The 27376-nt window shown below is 41.5% G+C and overlaps 1 protein-coding gene across 3 annotated transcripts in view; it reads left to right on the plus strand.

The window, feature by feature from the left end:
• LOC127658708 (ephrin type-A receptor 3-like) overlaps nucleotides 1–27376 on the plus strand; it is a 156835-nt gene that overhangs the window by 105417 nt on the left and 24042 nt on the right. For all 3 annotated transcript variants that reach the window (XM_052148144.1, XM_052148143.1, XM_052148145.1), the window contains 4 exons: nucleotides 614–678; nucleotides 2508–2633; nucleotides 7748–7933; nucleotides 20439–20500. In XM_052148144.1, coding sequence (XP_052004104.1) covers nucleotides 614–678; nucleotides 2508–2633; nucleotides 7748–7933; nucleotides 20439–20500 — 439 coding nt within the window. The remainder of the gene's footprint in view (nucleotides 1–613; nucleotides 679–2507; nucleotides 2634–7747; nucleotides 7934–20438; nucleotides 20501–27376) is intronic.

Raw genomic sequence — 27376 nt, forward strand, 5'->3', positions numbered from 1 at the left:
ATGATGAATGAATGGTGACTGAGGCATACTTTCTTTTTGTCTTCTGTGGAACACAAAAGGAGATGTTATGCAGAATGAGCCTCAGTCACCATTCACTTTAAATTGTACCTTTTTTACTTACCATAAATCTGAAAGGTGACTAGGACAAGTCATTGCATCTTCTTTTGTGTTCCATGGAAGATAAAAAGTCATGTCGTGTAATGATGACATCATTTTCAATGTTGGGTGAACTACTCTTTTGAATTTTTCTCGTGCTACCCAAATTGACTTTTGGGCCCCAGCACAATTAGCCAAATGACAATAGTCTTGTTGCCTTGTTTGTTTGTTATATGTGGGAAATGTAAATCTAGAATGGAGTGATAATGAGTTCATACATTAGATTAGTTTTGTTTTGTTCATGTACAGAAACTACTGATACAAATAGAAAGTGCTCAAGCTATGGTTAACTCTGCAGATGCAATGCAGAACAATGTTTAGTTTGCCACAGTTCAAGCCTTAATTGGGGGGGTCAATCCTCCCCTACAATTTACAACCTGTTACTTTAGAGAGAGAAAAAAATATTGCATTGAAGTCTTTAATAATAATTAATGCTTTTCATTGCTATAATTGGCAGGTTTTGTAGGTACAGCAGGTCCAAACATCCAGATGAAAAGAGACTGCCCTTTGGCAATGGCCACTGTAAGTATATATCCCATAATGCTTTAGTCTCACCAATATTCTTGTTCTGTCCAGGTGTTTAATACCCATTCCTTACAAATGGTATAAAATCAAAACATGGTTTTGCTGTGGTATATATTTTTAAATGTCAGACAGCCTACAAGTCCCCAGTAAATGTGGAAGTCTTTTATAATGTCTCTTTGCTTCCAACTTTCAGCCAGAAATTTGTCAATATATTACTATTTTTCACAGTGGCAGAGGTATTGAGAAGGAAATTTAATGATAGTTCACATAAAATTGAAACTTCTGTCATCAATTACTCACCCTCATGCCATTCCAAACCCAGAATGGCAAAGTTTTTGGTAGAATGTCAGTCGCAGTTACCATTCACTTTCAAAGCGCATGATGCTACATCCACACCACTAGGTATCAGTATAAGTCCAAGGCCGCCATATCAACTAGTGCAAAATAAACCAATAATTACTACGTGGACCTTAAAGGAATATTCCAGGTCCAAAACAAGTTAAACTCAATCAACAGCATTTGTGGCATAATATGGATGGCCACAAAAAAATATTTTCAATTTGTCCCTCCTTTACTTTAAAAAAAGCAAAAATCTGGGTTACAGTGAAGCACTTACAATGAAAGTAAATGGGAAAAATGTGTGATTCGTAACCTCAAGTTTTGCTTTTTTTAAGAGAAAAGGAGAGACAAATTGAAATTTTTTTTTTGGCAATCAACATTATGCCACAAATGCTGTTGATTGATATTGAAGGTGCAGTATGTCAGATTCAGAAACCCTTGTTATTAATGACACCTGTGGCCGTTAAGTGAACTGCAGCCAGCTACCTGTTGCTCGTGATCGCTCGCACACACTCCATAAGGACATAAGCGAGCAAAACTGACTGAACATGATTCAGAGATATATATAGTTGTAAATGGGGTGAAAAATGTTTCGTGATTGCACAAAAAAACATATATAGGTAGTCAAAAACCATGACTTTATGGCTTTTCTGCAGTTTATTATCATTCAGTAACACACTAGTATAGTGATTGATATATGTCCACACAAAATCATACACGCTCTCCTCAAAATCCCAACACCGCAATGAAAGAATGAATAGACATACGCTGCAACAACAGCTTTTTTAACTTGACAACGGAAGTAACGCCCACATTTCATGCTAAGAAGCATCACGGGACATAGGAAAAAGGTGGATAATTGGTCATTAATTTATTGCATCTACCAAAGTATTTCTAGCAAGTCATTCCACTGACGGCCATCTTTAGAATGCTCTCGGGAAGCTATTTCCAGTCATGCCAATGCAGCACGTATCTACGTGAATGGTGATAGACCAAAATCACAAAAATGGTTGGTCAAGATTACGATCAAAAAACATATTTTAAATCAGCAATAAAATCTGACGATGCTGATATAATAAATTGTGATCTTTTACCTCATATTATGCTAAAAATTAAAAATGTCCTCGCTTGAATAACTAATGCACATACATGTTCTAGAGTTGATTGACAGGTGAGGTCTGTATATAAAATGTGATTGGCTCTTTTAACTGTAAGGTGGGACTTCCTTTCTATATCCATTGACCGTTGGGCACTCAGAGCTCCTTGGTTTTCCAATTTCTCCCATTAATTTTAATAGAAGTGACCCATCTCTGCTAAATAATCTCTGCATCTACTTAACAATAAAGTGTTTTCTCTGTTGAGTGCCAACGTCAAAACAGTTTTGATGTAGCTTATTTCAGTTACACAGAACCAAAGCCTAAAATCTAAACCTTTCGATCACTGGTATTTCCTTCTGTAATTCCAAATTTGATTTGTTTTGTTCTCAGTGAGGCTGCCTGGCATCAAGACCTATGTGGACCCTCACACATATGAAGACCCAAGTCAAGCCGTGCACGAATTTGCCAAGGAACTGGAGGCGTCTTGCATTGCCATTGACAAAGTAGTTGGGGCAGGTATGCAGCATCAGTCCTCATTCTTTTGGTGCAATGAAACAAAGTTACCTGCCCAGGACACAAATAAACTTGTAAAAACATGGCAGGTGGTGTAAATGAGAATCATTTAGCGCCGCAGCTGGAGGAGTGTGGCTTTTGAGATGGGGAAAGAGTCACTCCCAGCACTCATCCACACTGCCTCAATGCCTTTAATAGACTGCTTGCTGCTGGAGAAGAGGAGCATGGGTAAGCAGAGAACACCTCTGGCTGGGATATTAGATTTCACCCCCCATTGCTCACTCTCTCTCCTTGCATCCCTGATGTCTTAAACAGTGGAGCACGTATCAAGATAATGCCTTGTGATTCATAGCGCCATAGACGATTTTGCAGCAGCCAGCAACTAAAGGAACTGTTCACTTTTGATATACCTCCATAAAGCTGTCATACAAACATCAAGGCTTACGCACTATAGATAAGTGCTGATCCCTGTCTCAAATGTTACTTCTATTGTATATTTGTGTTTATATGTCTTTCGTACACGACAAGTGACTGAAAGTGCTAAAAGGGGGTTCTTTTACAGTGGGGTTCAAAATACTCTTATAAAAATGGTTCTGTTTGGCATATTTTATTTAGTATTATTACAAATTATATTAGCAGCGTAACAATTTGTGTGGTTTTCAATATGGACAATGTGGATTTTTAACCCCACTGTATAGTATAAAGACTTGGAAAATGATCTATATGCATGCTTTGGTAGGTCTTCATTTGTCTGCATAGCTTATCAGAGCGATCTCCACTGAGGATTAAGCCAGGTTGATATTTAAGATGGTCAACATCATGTGTGAGCGCTGGCCAAGTCCAGCATGTCGGCTGTTTAGACAGCTTGCAATTATTCTGGCTAACTTTTTCCAGACATCAAGCCTGGATTGCACCCATCACTCTAAACTTGCATGGGGAAATAAAGTAATTGCACATCGAATTACACAAACAGGACAGAGTCCTTGCCTGAATGTCTGTGTGGTGACATCATCTTTGCCTATGTCCTTCCAGTTCTCACCCAAAAGAAGAGATCTGAACCCTGTTGAGCACTTTGAAGTTTATGTTAAACCTGTGGCTATATGTGCTGGACATCAGTTTGAGGCTAAGATGTATTCACTTTTATGCTTATGTTGATTATATATACTGCAGTAGCGGCCCATGCATTTTAAGTCTAGGCCTTCAGTGCGATTCATGCCATTAAGAAAACACTTTGAGTAAGACATCCTATGCCTATGGACATCATACATTATGTTGCAGCCAACTAATAATACCTTTGACATTTATAAACATGTCCATGCTCTAAAGCAAAAACTTGAAATGACACTGAATGCTCAAGCTAGCCTAATTAAGCAATCACACGGTCATGCAAAACATCTCAGGTTTTTAAATCCATAAGGATTACTATCTCAATGTTGATAGCGGCAGTGATAACAGCCGACTCATCAGCTTGATCTCGCGCTCTTCGCTTTCGAATTACATACATCTATTAAAGCACAATTGTGTCACTCAAGGCTAGCTAGAAGGCCTCGACTGGGACATATCCTAAAGACTACACCCACCAAGAACAAACAAATTAATCTGATTGGCTGATAGATCTTACAGTCTGACTGTAGATGACTATTAACTTGCACTGTTGAGGGATTCTATAGAAATTCTGAAGGCCTAACAGTGTGGAGCTCAAAATCACGTGCTGCTTCAGCATGTGATTTGTGAAACAGCCGTCAAGCTCGACTGTAAACATCAAAGAATAAATTCTAATTGGATAAACTTTTTGTTCTTCCCTATTCATTTGTAGATAAATTAGGAGTGGAAAGCAACTGAAAGTACATAGTCAGAGAGGTCAATTAAAATGACAGTATCGAATTGTTTTTATTTATTGGCAAGCAGAGAATGGGATCAGCAGAGAAGGATTTACTGTGTTTATATATATATATATATATATATATATACACTCACCTAAAGGATTATTAGGGACACCTGTTCAATTTCTCATTAATGCAATTATCTAATCAACGAATCACATGGCAGTTGCTTCAATGCATTTAGGGGTGTGGTCCTGGTCAAGACAATCTCCTGAACTCCAAACTGAATGTCAGAATGGGAAAGAAAGGTGATTTAAGCAATTTTGAGCGTGGCATGGTTGTTGGTGCCAGACGGGCGGTCTGAGTATTTCACAATCTGCTCAGTTACTGGGATTTTCATGCACAACCATTTCTAGGGTTTACAAAGAATGGTGTGAAAAGGAAAAACTTCCAGTATGCGGCAGTCCTGTGGGCTGAAAATGCCTTGTTGATGCTAGAGGTCAGAGGAGAATGGGCCGACTGATTCAAGCTGATAGAAGAGCATCTTTGCCTGAAATAACCACTCATTACAACCGAGGTATGCAGCAAAGCATTTGTGAAGCCACAACACGCACAACCTTGAGGCGGATGGGCTACAACAGCAGAAGACCCCACCGGGTACCACTCATCTCCACTACAAATAGGAAAAAGAGGCTACAATTGGCAAGAGTTCACCAAAATTGGACAGTTGAAGACTGGAAAAATGTTGCCTGGTCTGATGAGTCTCGATTTCTGTTGAGACATTCAGATGGTAGAGTCAGAATTTGGCGTAAACAGAATGAGAACATGGATCCATCATGCCTTTTACCACTGTGCAGGCTGGTGGTGGTGGTGTAATGGTGTGGGGGATGTTTTCTTGGCACACTTTAGGCCCCTTAGTGCCAATTGGGCATCGTTTAAATGCCACGGCCTACCTGAGCATAGTTTCTGACCATGTCCATCCCTTTATGGCCACCATGTACCCATCCTTTGATGGCTACTTCCAGCAGGATAATGCACCATGTCACAAAGCTTGAATCATTTCAAATTGGTTTCTTGAACATGACAATGAGTTCACTGTACTAAAATGGCCCCCACAGTCACCAGATCTCAACCCAATAGAGCATCTTTGGGATGTGGTGGAACAGGAGCTTCAGTGCCCTGGATGTGCATCCCACAAATCTCCATCAACTGCAAGATGCTATCCTATCAATATGGGCCAACATTTCTAAAGAATGCTTTCAGCACCTTGTTGAATCAATGCCACGTAGAATTAAGGCAGTTCTGAAGGCTGAAATGGGGTCAAACACAGTATTAGTATGGTGTTCCTAATAATCCTTTAGGTGAGTGTATATATATATATATATATATATATATATATATATATATATATATATATATATAAACAGTATATATATATATATAAACTCATCAAAAAAGAAACGTCCCTTTTTTAGGACACTGTATTTTAAAGATAATTTTGTACAAATCCAAATTACTTTTCAGATCTTTATTGTAAAGAGTTTAAACAATGTTTTCCATGCTTGTTCAATGAACCATAAAGAATTAATGAACATGCACCTGTGGAACAGTCATTAAAACACTAACAGTTTACAGACGGTAGGCAATTAAGGTCACAGTTATAAGATCTTGGGACACTAAAGAGACCTTTCTACTGACTCTGAAAAACACTAAAAGAAAGATGCCCAGGGTCACTTCTCATCTGCGTGAACATGCCTTAGGCATGCTGTATGGAGGCATGAGAACTGCAGATGTGGCCAGGGCAATAAAAAGCAATGTCTGTAATGTGAGCCGCCTAAGACAGTGCTATAGGGAGACAGGAAGGACAGCAGATCATCCTCGCAGTGGCAGACCATATGTAATAACACCTGCACAGGATCGGTACATCCAAATATCACACCCGCGGGACAGGTACATGATGGCAACAACAACTGCCCGAGTTACACCAGGAATGCACAATCCCTCCATCAGTGCTCAGACTGTCCGCAATAGGTTGAGAGAGGCTAGACTGAGGGCATGTAGGCCTGTTGTAAGGCAGGTTCTAACCAGACATCACCAGCAACAATGTCACCTATGGGCACAAACACAACTTCGCTGGACCAGACAGGACTGGCAAAAAGTGCTCTTCACTGACGAGTCATGGTTTTGTCACACCAGGGGTGATGGTTTGACTCGTTAATTGTCAAAGGAATGAGCGTTATACCAAGGCCTGTACTCTGGAGTGGGATCGATTTGGAGATTGAGGGTCCGTCATGGTCTGGGTGGTGTTTCACAGCATCATCGGACTGATGATGTTGTCATTGCAGGCAAGATATCCTCCTCCCTCATGTGGTACCCTTCCTGCAGGCTCATTCTGACATGACCCTCCAGCATGACAATGCCACCAGCCATACTGCTAATTCTGTGTGTGATTTCCTGCAAGACAGGTATGTCAGTGTTCTGTCATGGCCAGAGAAGAGCCTGGATCTCAATCCCATTGAGCATGTCTGGGACCTGTTGGATCGGAGGGTGAGGGCTAGGGCCATTCCCTCCATAAATGTCTGGGAACTTGCAAGTGCTTGGTGGAAGAGTGGGGTAACATCTCACAGCAAGAACTGGCAAATCTGGTGCAGTCCATGAGGAGGAGATGCACTGCAGATGCAATTTAGATTTCTGTTAGTCACATGTCTATGAAACTTTTCAGTTTATGTCTTAGTTGTTGAATCTTTTAATGTTCACACAAATATTTACACATGTTAATTTAGCTGAAAATAAAAGCAGTTGAAAGTGAGAGGACGTTTCTTTTTTCTGTTTGTTTTGATAGTTTTAAGATTAATTTTAACAGAATGTATCCAAAAATATGCTAAAACATTGTTGCTGAAACACTTATTTTAGTTATACAAGGTACCCACAAAGGAAATGCATAGTATTTTTAACATAAATAAATCTAGAATAGTGCATGCTGTGTTTTGCAGCCCTCATTCCCCAAAAGAACATCAATACAGACACCAACATTTGTTCAATTGTAAATAAATGTTAAGTTTAATTAATTTATATATTGATTCAGGTCATAGTAGATATGATAGAGCTTGTCAAAAGGACAATTAATGGCTTATTTAGGGTCTTCCATCATGAAATGCAAACCTTCAATGTATCTTAAATCTGAAAACTACGGGGAGGTAAGGTAATTAACTTGAAATATGGTTTATTTAAACCAAATATCATAGTGCTTCTCATGTTAGCTTTAATTTTGTCTAAAATACTGTCTCTCACCAGGGGAGTTTGGAGAGGTATGCAGTGGCCGTTTGAAGCTACCGTCTAAGAAGGAGATCTGCGTGGCCATCAAGACACTCAAAGCCGGATACACAGAGAAACAGAGGCGGGACTTCCTCAGTGAAGCGAGCATTATGGGACAGTTTGACCACCCCAACATCATCAGACTGGAGGGTGTAGTCACCCGCAGTAAGTAGCATTCCACTCACTGAGAATAATCAGTTCTCAGTTCTACGCCAAGGTGCAAAGAAATGGACAGGGACCATTATTAACATTATGAGCTTTGCTTGTGAATATTAATTATTCATGAATAAAACATGAATAAACAATTATTAATTAATGAAACAACATTCATCCAGTTGTCTTAACTGATTTGCTGGAAGGCAGGTAAGTGGGCACCATAGTAGGATTGCTGCTTGCAAGTTCTTGCAGGCCACTATCAATGTTTCTACTTGGTCTTAAAGTTGTCATATTATGCAAAGTACCCTACACTTATAATGATTGCTACACTGCAAAAAAAAAAGTACTTAATCAATATTTCTGTCTTGTCAAATATCTTCTTTCTATCAATATAGATTTTCTTATAAAATCATCTATGATTTCAGAGAATATATCTTAAATTACATTTATTTTACTTACACCAATGGCAAATGTGTCTTGTTTTAATTATTAAACCTCACTTAATTTGTTAGATTTATGCTTAAAACAAAACAAAAAAAACTTTGCTAAAGGAGTAAGAAATATAACAAAATAATATTCTCTGAAAACATATCTTAATCTCTATGGAACTTCTTTCCCCAGTTTAGAGTTTTAGCTGTGATGAATAACTTCATGCATGAATGATTTCTATTTTATTTAGCATATAATAACTCTCATATGCTGTACAGTAAGTTTGATCCATTCAGAAGATTCATCTATCATATTTAGGTTTTTCAGTATCGGCTCAGAGTTGTTATTTCAGTGCTCGTTCTTTTGGGAGTATCTCTTAAAACATTAGCTGTTTCCAGTTATAGAATATTAGTGAATGTCGTGAAGTTGGCAAACCCTTGCATAGAAAAGAAACTGTTTTATAAATGTCCTTCTTGTAATGTTGGGCCAGTGTCCAGCACAAGAGACAATTCACATAGGGCTGTAAATCACCTTTGGTTGTAAATCTCACTAAATCAATCTCTATTACATGTAGCATGATCAAAGCAAAACTCTCTAATCCATACCACAATCACTCTCAGGGGGCTCCGTGAGGCCAATATTACTGATTTCTTATATTTTATTTTTTGTTGTGGAGATATAAAGAAAAAAATAATAATTTGCACTGTAACCTTTAAACTGTAACTCACCTTACCTGACTTTAAACTGGCTTATTCCCACTAGAATTACTATTTTGAGATTTACTGTAATCATTGTGCTTAATTCTCTTTCAAAGTGTAATATGTGCGTAATTTATTTCATGTCATCAAATGGAATTGCAAAAAGTAATGAAAATTTGCAAACAGATTTCCCAAACACTCTCCCCATCTTCCATTGTATGTACAAACTGATAATCCCACGCCATTGGTTGAGCCATTGTTGCTGTGTTGGGCTGGACATGATACTCAAACAAACAGAAGTGTTTTTAAAAAAGTGCCTTAGAGCCACTCTGCGCATTTAGCGCCGATAAGAGAAAGTATTTTATTATAAAAATTTTAAAAAAACATACACTGTCGGCCAAAAGTTTGGAATAATATACAGAGTTTGCTGTTTCCGAAGGAAATTATTACATTAATTCACCAAGGTGGCATTCAGCTGATAACAATGTATAGTCAGGACATCACTGATGTAAAAAACAGCACCATCACTATTTGAAAAAAGTCATTCTAGACAGGCTCCATTTCCAACAGTCATCAATCCGACACCTTATCCTTGAGTAATCATGCTAAATTGCTAATTTGGTACTAGAAAATCTCTTGCCATTATATCAAACACAGTTGAAAACTATTTATTTTTAAATTATGCTTAATATTGTCTTTGTGTTTGGTCTTAAGGTCAATATTAGGTCAATAATGGCAAAAAAGAAACAACTTTCTCTAGAAACTCATCAGTCAATTATTGTTTTTAGTAATGAAGGCTATACAATGCTTGAAATTGCCAAAAAACTGAAGATTTCATACAAATGTGTACACTACAGTCTTCAAAGGACAACTGGTTCTAACAAGGACAGAAAGAGATATGGAAGGCTAGATGTACAACTAAACAAGAGGATAAGTCTAGTTTGAGAAATAGACACCTCACATGTCCTCAGCTGACAGCTTCATTGAATTCTACCCGCTCAACACCAGTTTCATGTACAACAGTTAAGAGAAGACTCGGGGGTGCAGGCCTTACAGAAAATAAAATAGAAAAGGTTAGAGTGGGTACAGACATTGGACAACAGATAATTGGAAAAGAGTGTTATGGATCTTAAACGGTATTTGCATACCCCGCCCCCAGACATACGAGTATTTAAGTGGGCAAATACGGTGAGTTCATTCGGGATTTTTCTGAGGAGCCGGAAATGGTCCGGCCACAACAGTGGCTCGGCTCAGCGACGTGGCGGGGAGGACACAACGTCTCATTCCCTCCATCGGGGAACGGAGGTTACATACGTAACCTAGACGTTCCCCTTCTGTCGCTCTCTCGACGTTGTGTCGGAGAAGCGACACTAGGGGTCCCACTTAAAACATGCCATGCGCTGAGCCGTGTACGTGAACTGCAGATACAGAAGCGGGCAGGTACTCTTACATGCAAACGTGACCAGCTCTATCAGACTGCCCCATTAAAGTCATCAGAATCCTTCTGGTTACCCTAGTGAGGGGAACAAGGTGATGCTTGCCAACCTGGGAATGGGCCAAGCCTGGCTGGGCTTCTTTTCTCTCTATGTTTCTCGCATAGAGTAATCACGGCCGGGGCCCTTACATGCATCGAGGGAAGGTGGTCTTACTCAGTTTCCTATTCTTTCAGGGGGAGAAGACCCTGTGGAGACCACACCTACCCTGCAGGGGAGATAACGGTGGTGAATACATCACATGGCTGCTTAGGTCCTATGTGGGAAAGATGACGCGGTGGTAGATCTAGCCTCAGAGAGGGTGGAGTTGCTACAGCACGGCAACCGAGGCAGCTGGAACTGCCTAAGGGAGACACAGGAGTCCACTCGTAAGGGGACAGTACCGCGGAAATTACACACAGGGGGAGTCCGCGTAGGAGGCCTTGACCTGTGGAGCACCTATTCCAGTACAGGGTAGATTAATAACCCGTAGTGGGTCGGCGAGTTCCTCCGCTGAACTGCGGACCCATGAGGGCTAGGGAGGATTCATCCAGGGATCCGAGAGATGGGATCTCCTGGGAGAAAAAGGTGCACGGTTTTACCTCGGCTGAGGGAAAGGGCGCTAGGCACAAGCGATTCACCCGGCCAGTTCGTCAGCGTGTTACTGAGTTCTACGGGCTCGGACCTGCGAGAACACAGGACGATACCGACTCAACCCGGTGATTGTAAAATCTCACAAAGGTATTAGGTGTTGCCCACCCTGCTGCTCTACAGATGTCTGCCAGGGAGGTGCCCCTGGCCAGTGCCCATGAGGACGCAACACTTCTGGTTGAGTGCGCGCGAACCCACAAGGGGGGGAGGGGGCACGGCCTGGGTGTGATAAAGCCAATGAAATGGCGTCGACAACCCAGTGGGCGAGCCTCTGTTTGGAGACAGCGTTCCCTTTCTGCTGTCCCCCGAAGCAGACAAAGAGCTGCTTAGAACGTCTAGAGCTCTGCGTGCGGTCCAAATCGATACGCAAAGCACGTACCGGACACAGCAACGAAAGGGCTGGGTCTGCCTCCTCCCGGGGCAGCGCTTGCAGGCTCACTACCTGATCTCTGAAGGGCGTGGTAGGAACCTTGGGCACGTAGCCCTGTTGTGGTTTTAGGATCACATATGTGTCTGCCGGACCGAACTCCAGGCAAGTATCGCTGACAGAGAACGCTTGCAGGTCCCCGACCCTCTTGATGGAGGCGAGCGCGATCAGCAGGGCCATTTTGAGAGAGAGGGCCCTGAGTCCAGCTGAGTCTTGCGGCTCGAAGGGAGGTCACTGGAGGCCAGTGAGGACCACTGAGAGATCTCAGGAGGGGAACAGGCTTGGCCGGGAGGGATTTAGCCTCCGGGCGCCTCTTAGGAACCTGATAATTAAGTCGTGCTTACCCAGAGACTTGGCATCTACTGAATTGTGGTGAGCCACTATGGCGGCGACATACACCTTGAGGGTGAAAGGGGACAGCCTCCCCTCCAGCCTCTCCTGTAGAAACAAAAGCACTGACCTAACTGCTCACCTCTGTAGGTCTTCAGCTCGGGAAGAACACCAATTTGCGAACAGGCGACAGTTTAGGGCATAAAGATGCCTGGTAGAAGGGGCTCTGGCTTGTTGATCGTACGATCTATGATGGTCGATGGTAGACCGGTTAGATCTTCCGCGTCCCGTCCAAGGGCCAGACGTGGAGGTTCCAGAGGTCTGGCTGCGGATGCCAGAGTGTGCCCCGTCCCTGAGAAAGAAGGTCCTTCCTCAGGGGAATTCGCCAGGAAGGGGCTGTCACGAGAAGGGTGAGGTCCGAGAACCAAGTCCGAGTGGGCCAATAGGGGGCCACTAAGCTGACTTGCTCCTCGTCCTCCCTGACCTTGAACAGCACCTGTGCAAGAAAGCTCACTGGGGGGAATGCGTACTTGTACTTCATTTCGGTTGGAGGGACAGGCTCTATCGGGTCTTTGAATAAAAGAGTAGCGATTTCCGTGCGCAGGGATTTGGCATGTTCGCCGCGTACTGCGGAAAACGGACGCCCGCGAAGAGTGGCGGGGGCCTGGCAAACTGAATTGCATAATGGAGGTCTGATGTTGGCGTCCTCTAGACTCGTCTGAACCGGCCGGCCGGGGAACAGTCGTGGGGCTGAGGGCGGAGGTACCGCGTTCAGGGAGCCGGGACTGTTGAGATCTGGAAGCAAAGTACCATGAGAACAGCATTTGTGGGCCAGGTGACCCAGAGACAAAGGAAATAGCTCTTTTTTTGAGAATGTGGGCAAATGAAAAAACACAAGATTCTCCTCCCGGCCCTCCACTGGGGGACGGAGCGGTCTTACCACCTCCGGAGCTAACGTCTTGGACTCTGGGTCGGATGTCTCAGGAGCGCCTGGGAGCCTTCCGGGTCCTCTAGGGGGTCCGTGAGACGGGGGCGTGCGCCTCCTGCTGAGTGCTTGATGCTGGGGCTGAGAGCTGGGCCCGGATTGAGGCGGAGCAGGGTGTTTCTTAGCCGCAGGGGGACGCCCTTGGCGAGCAGATGGGGCATGGCCCGGGGCGGCAGGTTTGCGGTGGGGCATGATTCGAGAGATGACCTCCGTCTGCTTCTTCACCGTGGAGAACTGCTGGGCGAAGTCCTCGACGGTGTCGCCGAAGAGGCCGAACTGGTAGACAGGAGCGTTCAGGAAGCGAGTCTTGTCGGTTTCACGAATCTCGACCAAGTTCAAAAATAGATGACGTTCCTGGACCACGAGCGTGGCCATCGCCTGCCCGAGTGACTGCGCTGTGACCTTCGTAGCTCTAAGGGCAAGGTCGGTTGCTGAGCGCAGTTCCTGCAGCACATCGGGATTAGGGCCACCCCTGTGCATGTTTCTGAGTGCCTTGGTCTGGTGGACTTGCAGGAGGGCCATGGCGTGCAGGGCGGAAGTGGCGCGTCCAGCGGCGCGTTCTGTTGAAAGCAAGCCACGACCGCAATGTTGTCATGGTCATGCTCTCGCAGTGAGAGCATGAACCATCCACAAACGCAGTCTCGGTGTGATCGCTGCCCAGACACACGAGACAACGCCTGTGGCCATCTGAAGCGGAGAGCACTCTACCGCATCCAGAAACAACACAGGGGCAGAAAGGCATCTTTAGAAAGATGCGTCCTGAAAAGGACGTTCAAAGCTGCTGTGTTTTGCTCTTTTAGTGGAAATGACTCTTAAATAAAATCACTCTTTTATATAATACTCTTTCGAGTTATCTGCACTGTCGAAGCTCCCAGGGGTAACAATGCACAGCCGTGCAAGAAGGAGAAAGCCGTCAATCCAACAGCATGCAGATCGTCAGAGGAGAAGCAGGAACTGGTGTGTGACTCGCAGCAGACTGCATGCACTACCATCAGCTCCGAAGAAATTTTCTGAATGAACTCACCGTATTTGCCCGCTTAAATACCCGTATGTCCGGGGGCGGGGTATGCAAATACTGTCCGCCAACTTCTCATTGGCCTTTTTTCATAAGTCAGAGGCATATTTCGCTGCTCAAGAAAGACCCCTAGTGTTGCTTCTCCGACACAACGTCGAGAGAGCGACAGAAAGGGAACTGCACATTATTCAAAACTTTTGGCTACCATTGTGTGTGTGTGTGTGTGTGTATATATATATATATATATATATATATATATATATATATATATATATATATATATATACAGTACATTATATATGTGTGTTTGTGTGCGTTTTAGAACAAAATGTTTTTTTTTAAATGCTGTATTCCATTTTCAAGCACTGTCAAGTGCTATATTTTAGTCAAGCAGTCAAGTCTTTTAACTGAAGGATTATTTTTCATTGAGGCAAACAGATTATTATTATGTATATATATAAATCTTTACATTGTCAGACTGAATGAGTTACACAGCAAGTCTCCAAAAACATTGTGTTCCCAGCCAAGTTTTACTTCATTCTCCTTTATGTAGTATTCAGAAAGGAATGTAACAGTTTCCTTTCAAGTTTTTAATTCCTCATAAAATGAGGATTATGTTGGTTGAATAAATCTTACTGCACTTAAAAGTTCTTGACTGTAAATAATGAGAACCTTCAATGTTAATGACCGTCAATTATGGCTGTTGCTGGGAAGGAACAAGGGACTGTAAAATTGTGTGTGTGTGTGTGTGTGTGTGTGTGTGTGTGTGTGTGTGTGTGTGTGTGTGTGTGTGTGTGTGTGTGTGTTTGTGTTTTTAGGGAGGAGGTGCACTTTGCGTGTGATTGATTGTAGGTCTATGGTGCACAGTTTGGGCAGTGGAGTGGGTGGGGGGATGTCCGGTTGGCATGTGTCTCCTGTAGTGTCTGACGTGACGTGACGTGATTTATTAACTGTGCCATGTTAATTCTTAATAATCCAGAGACTTTCACACCCTATTTAATCTGCTGCTTTTGGCCGTGCGTTAGACAAAATATTTGTGGAGCACCAACTGCTGCTTCACAGAGAAGGAGGGGCCAGGGTACTGATTACGAGCAGTACTTCAGGATCAAAAGTTTACATGAGAGATGTGTGGATAATGGAAGAGGTATTTGTTCTATCATAAAACATAAAACCTCTCAACTGAAATCCAAAGGTCGATCCATCTCTGTTCGCTGTAAAGTTTCAACTGTATTTAACAGATTCTTTCACTGCATGCTGTAAAAATTACGTATGTTTTGTGGAATTTACTGGGCAGTGTCATTTTGACAAGTAATGGGGTGTTCACACATACAGCGAATTTACTGCTGGAAGTTGGTGTGTGGCTGTATTGCGGTTAAGATGGTAACACACCTTCTGTAAAAAAGTCTTGTTCACATGCACTTTGTATATTTTGAGTCCCGCTGCAGCCCTGCACCTAACCCTACTGTACCTTATCAGCAGCAAATGCAAATCTCACGAGAACTTCACAGAACAAGGGTTACCATCTAAACATGGCCATTTAGACTGTATCGTTGCTCGTAATGGCCGTTGCTAATGCTGAGTTCCCTGACTTTATTGGTGGGCTGTGCAACTGGCCATATCATTTGTAAATCTGATCTCAAATGGAATTCATTGCCAATAAAATAAAATATCATTCTAATGTGACAAGGTAACAAAATTCGATTTTTAAATAGACTTCTTCATCTTATAGTTGATTAGTAATTGATGAAAGAACTTCCATTTACGGGTGAATCGTCCCTTTATGCCACCTGATGTGAGCAAACTCTTTTGACAGCATTGACAATGCATCAGCATTTTTCTTGATTTGCACAATGTAATTGTTCTCCACTCATTTGAACTGTGCATATTTCATGAATGTCTTTTACATTACAGGGCTGCAATGTTTTGTGTATGCATGCTTTTAGGTTGTCTGTAGGACATTTTTTTTTTTTTTCTGCACATACCGTAGAGATTGTGACCACATGGACTGGTCATCGAGCGACACTTGATATAAAGAGTTGTTTTACATAAAGGCTTTGAAATAAGGCACAGATAAAGTGTAGATGATAAAAACGCTGATTTACGTGCAGTAGGAAGAAGAAAATAAAGCTGTCAGAGAGTGACAGTTGACCTTGTGGTCCACCCAAGTTCAGCCAAGCCTCTTTTAATCCTGAAGGAAATGCTCATTTAGCTCAGCCACAGTAAGTCATGGTTATGATGGCTGAGCCGCTGTGTCAGAGGTGTCATGTGAAGAGGCGCACCTCTGCACACAGAGCCCTGCTCTTATTATGTGGTTCAGACAATGTCTGTGATGTGTTGAAAGCCTGGTGTGTAGCCATCAGCCTGATCTGTTCACCATCTCAAACTCTATTAAAAAAATTCAGCTGCTCACCTTGGAGCCTTTTATAAGAGCCATGTGTGCCATCACTGGACACTATGAGGGTGAATCTCACGAAAACCTCTTAAGAACATGCCAGAACACATTTCACCCTGAAAAAACGAAGTCAAATATTACCTTTGTATGATATTCACCTTTTTAAGACCATAAACATTATTTGCATTGTGATGTTATTTGACAATTTTATACTTTTACTTCTGAGATTTTTTTCTACATTTTCTACAAACTACATTTGTTAACATAAATAACAATATATAATACTTAAACAGCATTTGGTAATCTTGGTTAATGTTAATTTCAACATTTGCAAATGCATTTTCTTTTAATTAAAAGTTGTGTATGCTAACATTAGTTAATGCAATATGAACTAACATGAACTAACAATTAAAAATTGCTTTCAGTTATCATTAACAAAGTTTAATAAATGTTGTTTGAAATATTGTTTATTGTTTGTTAATGATACCTAATGCATTAACTAATCAAACCTTATTGTAAAGTTTTACCATATTTTTTGTATTATTCATATATTACTGTAAAACATATACATAGGTTATGTATATATATATATATATATATATATATATATATATATATATATATATATATATATATATATAGCATTAGTTAAAAGCAGTACAACAAATACTACCAGTATGTATTAAGAATTCAGAATTACAATTTTGGCTGAAAATGGGCTTAGATGTCATGACAATAATGGTCCAAAAAATATGCTTAATTTTCTTCTCATTGTATTTCTTACTTAAGATTTCCCTGTAAAACTCTTCTCAGCGTGTTCAGTGTCATTATTGAAACAACTCAGAAAGACTGTATATTGAACATGAAATACAGCTCTGGAAAAAATTAAGAGACCACTGCCAAATCAGTTTTATCTGGATTTACTATTTGCAGGTAAGTGTTTGAGTAAAATTTTAAATGTTGTGATATTCTATGAAGTTAGACAACATTTCTCTCAAATTCCAAGTAAAAATATTGTCATTTAGTGCATTTATTTGCAGAATAACAAAAAAGATGCCGTGTTTTCAGACTTCGAATAATGCAAAGAAAACAAGTTCATATTCATAAGTATCACAATACTTATGTTTAATCTTAGGAAGAGTTCATAAATTAATATTTGGTGGAATAAGACTGATTTTCAATCAAAGCTTTCACGCATCTTGGCATGCTCTCTACCAGGCTTTCACATTGCTGTTGGGTGACTTTACACCTCTCCTGGTGCAAAAATTGAAGCAAATATTGACATGCTCCATGCCACACAGCCAGGTCAACCAAGGTGTGGATAGAGGACCACCGGATCAAGACCATGTTATGGCCAGCCCAATCTCCAGACCCTGAACCCAATTGAAAACCTCTGGAATAGGACCATTTCTTAGGATTTCGAGCTGCGTAATTGCATTTGGACACGCCCTGAGTGTCACGTGGTCTGAAGCCCTTGTACAATCACACCAATTTATTGGTTATTGGTGCTTAAGCGATGTCCAGAGGGATCTACGTCATGGGCTTCATAAAAGCGCTCGCTTTGGAGCCATCAATTCAGATTTTTTGTTCTTCAGTGCACGATTTTACCTAAGCCTGTGTTTGTTCCAGGGACTCACACCGAAGGGAGGTTTATTAATCCATCCTTTTGAATGGCGATCATGTAAGGCATCGTTTATACAGCGTAAATTTAAGAGCAATTTTAATGTGTTTTTTTCCAAACATTGCAAGTGTCCGATGGGGACAGCTGCGCTTTTCGAAGCTCACAATTTCTCAACACAGTTGAGTTCCACAGCCTCCAGATTTGGCGCTCCATGTGCGGGAGCCATTTAGCAATTTGCATCTAGTGTTTACAGGTCACACTGCAGGCAATTGCCATGCATTTATCCCTCTGTCTGCCCATCTGTTGGTTTGGCAGCAGCTGTAGGACATTTTGAACTGGGTCCTTCGAACGATAATGCATGGTTATGTAATTCAATTCAGGCGAGCTCTGCCGGTGTTCAGTGGGGTTGTTTCTGACAGACGTTTCTGTTCTGTTTGATTCCCGTTTTCATTATCTCTTAGAAAAAGGCAAAAGAGGAAATTCCCCCTTCTCTTTTTATGCATTTGAATTTTGCTATAATGCAATGTAGTCAGAATGACACAGAAACAAATAATGTCACAGGTGCGGCAAGGTGCATTTTGTGACAATAGATTTGAAGGATGTTTATTTCTATATTCAGATTGCGCCGAAGCACAGACGCTTTCTCAAATTCACCTCGGGGGCAAGCTTATCAATTTTGTGTCCTTCCGTTTGGACTGGCACCACGCACTTTCACAAAGTGCATGGATGCATCTTTGATGCCCTTGAGGCTTCAAAGCATCCGTGTTTTGAATTAATTCAACAACTGGTTGGTGTTAGCCCACGTGGAGACTTCCCTGCCCAGCATCAAGATTTCGTTCTCAGCCATTTGATCTAGGGCTGTGTGTAGGGCTTGCCAGGGCAACAGACTCTGTTTCTAGGGGTGGTCTAGCGATGTTCAGAGTGGGATGCGTTCTCTCTGTGAGAACATTTCCCGGGCTTTTGGGGCTCATGATCATGGCTTCTGCTGTCATTCTCCTACGTGTGAGACCTTTCCAGTGTTGAATGAACTCTACAAAGTGACTTTAGCAACTGATGCATGCGTTCCGTTTGTTCAAAGTGACACGTGGGTGCTACCATACTCTGTTACCATGGAAACAGACCCACCTTTTGATGTCTGGCATTTCGTTGGGACAGGCGTTGTCGCAAATTTATAATGACAGACACCTCCTCCACTGGTTGGGGCACTGTATACGAGGGTCATCCAGCTAATGGGGTTTGTACGGGCCAGCGGCAATATTGGCACATAAACTGTCTGGAGATGTACACAGTGCTGCTGGCATTCAAATTTTTCCTTCTGGAGATTCAGGGCAACCATGTCCTCATCTGGTCAGACAACAGGACGGTGGCCGGAGTTGCCTGCTATAGCGGCTGAGCAGAGCGGCTGAGCATGCTCTGAGTGGAGTCGTATCATGTTTTATGTGTGGGATTACACAGGATTATCCATTCTTCGAGGAGCATGGCATCCTCATGCGCTTTGGCTAAAGGTGTGTCCTTGGAGGACATTTGTATGTTGGCAGTGTGGTTCTGCATACATTTGTTAGATTTTAATATCTGGATGAGGGTTTGACTCCTGTTTCCCAGGTTCTCTCTGTTGGAACAGGAGTAAACTCATAATTGTCTGTTTTATTCAGACTCTTTAGATCGCTTGTGTGAGTTGGCAGCTACTGTTCGCATTGCATGAATGTATATCGTTCCCAATGTGATCACACAGCTTGAGTTCCTAAGAAAGGGAACGTCTCGGTTAAGTGAAACGTAACCCTGGTTCCTTGAGTGTGAACGAGATGCTGTGTAAGCTGGCCATTCTCTAAATCAGCTGCATATGCTCGTGGCTCCTGGCAGAAAATATAGAAAAGACTCGATTGCTCCAAAGTGAGTGCTTTATGGAGCCTGTAGTGTAGCTCCCTAGGGTCACTTAAATGCCACCAGCCAATAAATTGTCGTGATTGTACAAGAGCTTCAGACCACGTGACACTCAGGGTGTGTCCCAATGCGATTACGCAGCATCTGGTTCCCACTCAGGGAACCAGGGTTACATAACCAAGATGTTTTCTTTGCATTATTCGAGGTCTGAAAACACTGCATCTTTTTTGTTATTTTGACCAGTTGTCATTTTGTGCAAAAAAATGCTCCAAGACAATATTTTTATTTGGAATTTGAGAGAAATGCTGTCAGTACTTTTATAGAATAAAACAAAAATTATAATTTTACTCAAACACATACCTATAAATAGTAAATCCAGAGAAACTGATAATTCTGCAGTAGTGTCTTAATTTTTCTCCCTCTCTCTCTCCTCCCCCTTTGAGGAGTTTGTCTTTTTAATTATTTTATTTTTTTTCTCAAGAAATGCTCATTTGTTAGCAAATTGGGTAATTTACCTTCCAACAAACATTACACCATTTCAGGAAAGCACTGCTCAAATTTGGCACATCTTTTCTCGATTAGAGTAAGACGTGTGAATTATGTCTCTCCTCAGGTAAGCCTGTGATGATAGTGACCGAGTACATGGAGAATGGCTCCTTGGACAGCTTCCTGCGGGTGAGTGTGACACACTGGATGCATTTAATGAGACTCCATTATGTATGATCAGAGGAAAGGCACAGAGGGCTCATCTTAAAATCATTTAAAACCCCATCTGCCTCTTACCTTCTCTTTCTCTCAGAGTACCTGCTTATCACAGCCTGCCTTCAATTCTCCCAAGCTCTCTGAAATGTTTTTCTCATTTATACAAATAGACCCAAATTGCTCTCCACTGTTTCACCTATGTCTCTATTTGCTGTGGAGAGATTAGATTTTTTTAGATGGTGCTTTTGTGTTCATTATGCTGCTTATATTCAACACATTCGTATTCATCACCGAGAAGCAGGCCTCTTTAAATAGACAATGACACTACCTGTGTTTCAAATGCTTTGTAGTGTCATAATTTCACTTGATCTTCACAATGGCCTTATTCTCTCACACAGAACAGATCAGGCTTGTGTTCAAAGAAACACTGATGGCACAATCCATGAATAGGGAACAAAATGGGGCCTGAAACTTCAAAAAAAAAAACATAGTTTTCATGCACCAAGTGGTGAACTTTTTCCCCCCACAATTTTATATCAGTAAACATTAAATAAACATCCAATTTAAATGGAAATCTAAACATACTATGAATAAATGTGTAACAGGGTTGCAAATTTAGCTTAAATTCAGCCATCACTCAGTAGGGACTTGCTAGTTTGGGATCAGATGTTGGTTTGTAGTTTACTGATACACTTATATTCCACATAAATTAAAGAAAAAATGGTGGGAAAATTAAAGTGTAATGAGATTATTTGGTGGGGGTACGGACATTTGACGTGTTTAAACCTTTAATTTTAATGCTATGTTAGATAATAAGTTATCTAACATTGTAGTTTTCACAACAACAAACAACTAGGTATTTATGGGATTTGTGTCATGGGAAATGAAAGTGTATTGTATTTGTTGAAAGTGCCTGATAGAGAGAGCGGATTTACTTGCCTGCATGCAGGCTGAAACAGCACTAGGGAGACTGGCACGCTGCCTGTTAGCCTTGCCATGCCAGTTAAACAGCCTGGACTGCTCTGTCCTTCATATGACTTTCTCATAGCCCTTTACATGCGCCGCAAAAATAAACAAGCATACATACTGTGGGATGGCCCATCTGAAAAGCCCAGATAAATGCGCTAATGAGCTCATTAAATGGGTCAGCTTAACCTTTGGCTGCGGCCGTCCTGTCTTGGCTCTAGTACACCTGACATATGAATTTATCAGCCTTGTGTCATTTTTCAACAGTTTACCACCAGCAGGGCATGCCAGACAATCTGCTATTCATAGAACAGAATGAAAACACCAGACGTTGATGCATTAGATGGACCTTGCAGTCACATAAAAAACAAAAACTGAAAATACGCGTACATTTTTTTTTTCAAGGCTGATGTAGTCCCCGTTTAGAGGTGCACAAAATGGTCCAGTATAGAGTTTTGGAAAATGGAAGGTCTAGATTTAGGCGCTACAATGCATGGTTAATATATTGTATTTATGTGTAATATACTTTTGTGTGTATTATAGAGCACAGCAGTAGTGTTTTGGATGTAAAAATCAAAATAATTTTCTTCATAAAGAAATTGATTTGTAGCGATAATGTATAAAGCCTTTCAAGACACACCAACCATGAGCTCTGAGATTAAGCAACTTTATATATTTCTGTAGAAGCAACAAGTCAGTGTGTTTTCATATTAATTAGTATATATATATATATATATATATATATATACAGGTATATATATATATATATATATATATATATATATATATATATATATATATACATATATATATATACATATATAATAAAGAATCAACTGGAATTATTTTGACTGAGTCTAGGATAGAAAAGGGAGAGATAGCAGATGAATTTAATGATTTTTTTAGACGATTTTACACACGATTTTAATAAAATGAGTAGGAATTTTTAAGGAATATCTGCAAATTGCTAAGTCTTCTGTTTTGAAGGTTTTACAGACCACACAACAAAATAAATCCCTGGGCCTGATAAAGTCAGTGGGAGAGTTTTGAAGAGCTGTGCTTATCAGCTCTGTGATATTAGTCATTTCATTTTTCAGACCTCATTGAAATTACAGAGAGTACCCTCAGTGTGGAAAAAATCAATTATTGTACCGATTCCTAAAAAGACCAGTGCCAAACAAATGAATGATTTTAGACCAATTTCTTTAACATCATTATTAATGAAGTGTTTTGAGAGAATTGTTAAATTTTGGCTCGTAGAGCATACTAGTCAGCTGATTGATCCACTACAATTTGCCTATAGGAGAAATAGGAGTGTGGAGGATGCCACTCTGACACTCTTAAATTACATATATAAACATGTGGATATCGGTAAGCATCATGCTCGATTATTATTTATAGATTTTTCTTCAGCGTTTAATACTATTCAACCAATTCTTTTAGCTGAACGTTTGCTTTCTGAATTTAATGTTCCTAAGTGTTTGGTGACCTGGATTTTAGATTTTCTGACCAGAAGATCTTAAATAGTACGAGTGAATGAAGAACATTCTGGGGAACTGCATTCTTCAGTGGGCTGTCCCCAGGGCCCATGGGCCAATTTTGAAATATTTTTTGGATTGGTGTGAGAGTTCTCATTTACAAATTAATGTATCCAAAACTAAGGATATGACTATAGAATTCTATAATTCTGTCGGAACTCCATCTTAAGTAGTTATTGCAGGTAAAGAGGTTGAGAAGGTCAGTTCATTTAAGTATTTGGGTACATTAATTGATGATAAACTTAGGTGGGTGGAAAACACAAATCTTATTATATCGAAAGCACAAAAACGGTTATATTTACTGAGGAAGCTTAAGTCCTTTGAAGTGGATAAATCCATATTGATAATGTTTTATAGATCTTTCATTGAAAGTGTTTTAACCTTTGCTATGATCTGTTGGTTTTATGGATTAAATGTTAACAGTAGATCCCAGCTTCAGCACATAATTAATTTAGGGTCAAAGATTACAGGATCTGTACAGTTGGGTTTGTCTGCTTTGTGTGAGAGAAATGTTCTCAGGAAGTCATTGACTATCCTAGAGGATACATCCCACATTTTGTTTTTAGAATCTGAATTGCTTCCCTCAGGAAAGCGATATAGAGTGCCTAAGTGGAGGACCGTTAAAGCTTCTAGGTCTTTTGTTTCAAACGCAGTTATGAGTGTAAATACTTATTTGAAACAAAGATAAAGGTACCGTAAATTTTAAATAGTAGCTATATGAAAAATTATTATAAATGCCCGGGGTTTGTGATGTTTTTTCGTAAGGTTTTGTGATGTTTTGCTGTTTTCTGTTTTATAAAAATGTGTATGTTTGTGAGGTCAAAGCTACTTAAATTGCCCTGTAAAGGGACAAATAAAGATTTTACTACTACTACTACTACTACTACTACTACTACTATATACACAACACGGGCAGCCAAAAGTTTGGAATAATGTACAGATTTAGCTCTTATGGAAAGCAATTGTTACTTTTATTCACCAAAGTGGGATTCAACTGATCACAATGTACATGGTGAATGTACAAAAATTACTATTACAATTTTTTTAAAAATCTGAACTTCTTAAATTACTCAAGAGTTCTCATAAAAAAAATCCTTCATGTGCAACAATGATCCTTGGCTCTTAGTTTGTCCAGAAACTCCTGTCCAGAAACTTCCTGTAGCACTTAACATAGATGTGGCTGTCTTGTCGGGCACTTCTCACGCACCTTACAGTCTATCTGATCTCATAAAAGCTCAATTGGGTTAAGATCCATAACGTCTCATTTCCTGTCATAACCTCCGTTCCCTGATGGAGGGAACAGCTGAACTGTATTATGTGAACTACAAGCAAGTATCTAGCATGGAAGCAGGCCACGCCAGCCACTAACAGAGAACGTTTGCACGGTTAGGAGGGTGGTCTTCAATGAGACAGCCTTCAACTCGTCTGAATCTAGGGGCTCAAATGGAGCTCCCTGTAGGCCCCGAAGTACCACGGAGAGGTCCCATGAGGGAAAGAGGCATGGCCTAGGAGGATTAAACCTCCTTGCGCCTCTCAGGAATCTGAGGATCATGTCGTGCTTCCCTTAATACTTACTGTCTACTGCATCATGGTGTGCCAATATAGTGGCTACATACACCTTCAAGGTAGAGGGGGACAGCTGCCCCTCTAACTTTTCCTGCAGGAAGGAAAGAACTGATCCAACTGCGCATCTCTGGGGGCCTTCACTTATGGAACACCAATTTGCGCACAAATGGTACTTCAGGGCATACAGCTGCCTTGTGGAGGGAGCCCTGGCCTAAGTGATCGTGCTTACCACCACATAGGTCTTCCACATCCAATCCAGGGTCCAGACATGGAGGTTCCTTAGGACTGGGTGCAGGTTCCAGATGGTGCCCCATCCCTGAGAAAGAAGGTCCTTCCTGAGGGGACTTTGCCAGGGAGGTGCTCTCGTGAGGAGCGTGAGGTCCAAGAACCAAGTCTGGGTGGGCCAGAATGGCGCCACATGGGTGACTAGTTCCTCGTCCTCCCTGACATTGCACAGAGTCTGTGCAAGTAGGCTCACTGGGGGGAACGTGTATTTGCGCATCTCACATGGCCAGCTGTGTGTCAGCGCATCTGTCCCGAGGGGGACTCCCGTCAGGTGAATACCAGATCCGGCAGAAGGAGGATTCCCGGGAAGCAAACAGGCCTACCTGTGCTTTGCAGCATCGACACCAAATCAGCTGGACCACCTGAGTATCACCTGCCATGGCAGCGCGTCCGCTGTGGCGTTGAGGCTGCCTGGGATGTGAGTGGCCCGCAGCGAACTCAGTTACTGCTGACTCCAGAGTAGAAGATGGCATGCGAGTTGCGACATGCGACGAGAATATAAGCCACCTTGGCGATTTATTTACGCTACCTTCGCCATTTTGTCCGTCTGGACCAACGTGTTCTTGCCCGAGATCAACGCAATGGCCTCCACAGGGCGAGCAATACTGCCATCAACTCGAGGCAATTTGACTTGCCAATACAGCCGCAGTCATGTCCAGGAGATGGCGGCAGCGTGCCCATTGCACACAGCGCCCCCATCCTAACTTGGAGGCGTCTTTAGTAACCACGACATGCCTGGACACTTACTATAGGGGGACTTCTGCCCACAAAAATGCAAGGTCTGTCCAAGGGCTAAACAAATGCCGGTAGTCCGGTGTGATGGCCACACTATGTGTCCTGCGGCGCCATTCCCACCTCGGGACTCAAGTCTAAAGCCAGTTCTGAAGCAGTCTCATATGCATCAACACGTGCAGTGTGACCACCGTCGAAGATGCCATATTGAAACATGAAAAACACTGAAAGTGTTTCAGTGGAACCGCTGTTCTCTGACTGGTAGACTTACAGCAGAGCCGGCACACCCGAAGGCGCTAGCCCAATCGAGTCCTCAGCGTCTGACATCACCACAGTGCTCTCTGATGCAGCAATCAAAATCTCATCCATCTTGCAAGCTCTGAAAGAGACATTAGGCTGGCACTGAGACGAGCTGCCTGTCCCATCCCAGAACTGGACAGGAACAAATGAGCGTGCTGAGTATATAGTGGTCTGCAGGGATTACCCGGCGTAATCGAACCCATTGGAGCCCCCAAATCACCTCCAGTGTCAATCGGCTGGACCGCAATGTTGCCATGGTCATGTTCTCACAATGAGAACATGACCCATCCACAAATGCTTCCTCAACGCACCCAAAAACTACACAAAGACGGAAGGGCATCTTTAGAAAGACGTTCACGTCAATGTGTTTGCTTTAATAGGGGAAAATATACTCTTTTGCTCAAAATATATACTCTATTAGCAATGTAGAAGCACCCAGGGGCTTACTCAGCACTAATCGTGCAGATGGAGAGAAAGCCGCTGGCATGTGCCGTATATCCAACAGCATATGTTTCTTGAGAGGTGAATAGACCGGCAGTAATATTCACCTCGCTGACACACAACAGCTTGGCTCCGAAGAAAAAATCGAAATGAATGGATACATTCTAGCTCCTTTTATACCTGTGTGTCCGGGGGAGTGGCATGCAAATTCCACTCGCCAATTGTCATTGGCCTCTTTTCAAAGATCTGATGTGTTTCGGGGCTCCCAAGAGCAATCCCTAATGTCACTACATCAAAACAATGTCGAGTGAGTGACATAAAGGGAGCACTCTTTTCCAATTATCTGTTGTCCATTGTCTGTGTTTCTTTGCCTACTCTAATCTTTTCTTTTTTCTTTTCTGTTTAAAAAATGGGTTTTTCTTTGCAATTCTTCCCTGCACCCCTGAGTCTTCTCTTTATTGTTGCACATGAAACTGGTGTTGAGCGGGTAGAATTCAATGAAGATGTCAGCTGAGGACATGTGAGGCAACTATTTCTCAAACTAGAGACTCTGATGTACTTATCCTCTTGTTTAATTGTACATCTGGCCTTCTCCACATATCTTTCTGTCCTTGTTAGAGCCAGTTGTCCTTTGTCTTTGAAGACTGTAGTGTACACCTTTGTATGAAATCTTTTTTTTTTTTTTTGACATTTCAAGCATTGTATAGCCTTCATTCCTCAAAACAATGATTTACTGCTGAGTTTCTAGAGAAAGTTGTTTCTTATTTTGCCATTTTTGACCTAATATTGATATTATGACATGTTTTTATAACTCTTAAACAAACACAAAGACAATGTAAAGTTTCATTTAATGAAACAAATAGCTTTCAATTGTGTTTTATATAATGGCAAGTGATTTTCTAGTATCAAATTAGCAATTTAGCATGATTACCAAGGATAAAGTGTTGGAGAAATGGATGCTGGAAATGCGGCCTGTCTAGATTTGATCAAAAATTACTTTTTTCAAATAGTGATGGTGCTG

This window comes from Xyrauchen texanus, chromosome 18 (genome assembly GCF_025860055.1).
Source record: "Xyrauchen texanus isolate HMW12.3.18 chromosome 18, RBS_HiC_50CHRs, whole genome shotgun sequence".
Classification (NCBI taxonomy): domain Eukaryota; kingdom Metazoa; phylum Chordata; class Actinopteri; order Cypriniformes; family Catostomidae; genus Xyrauchen; species Xyrauchen texanus.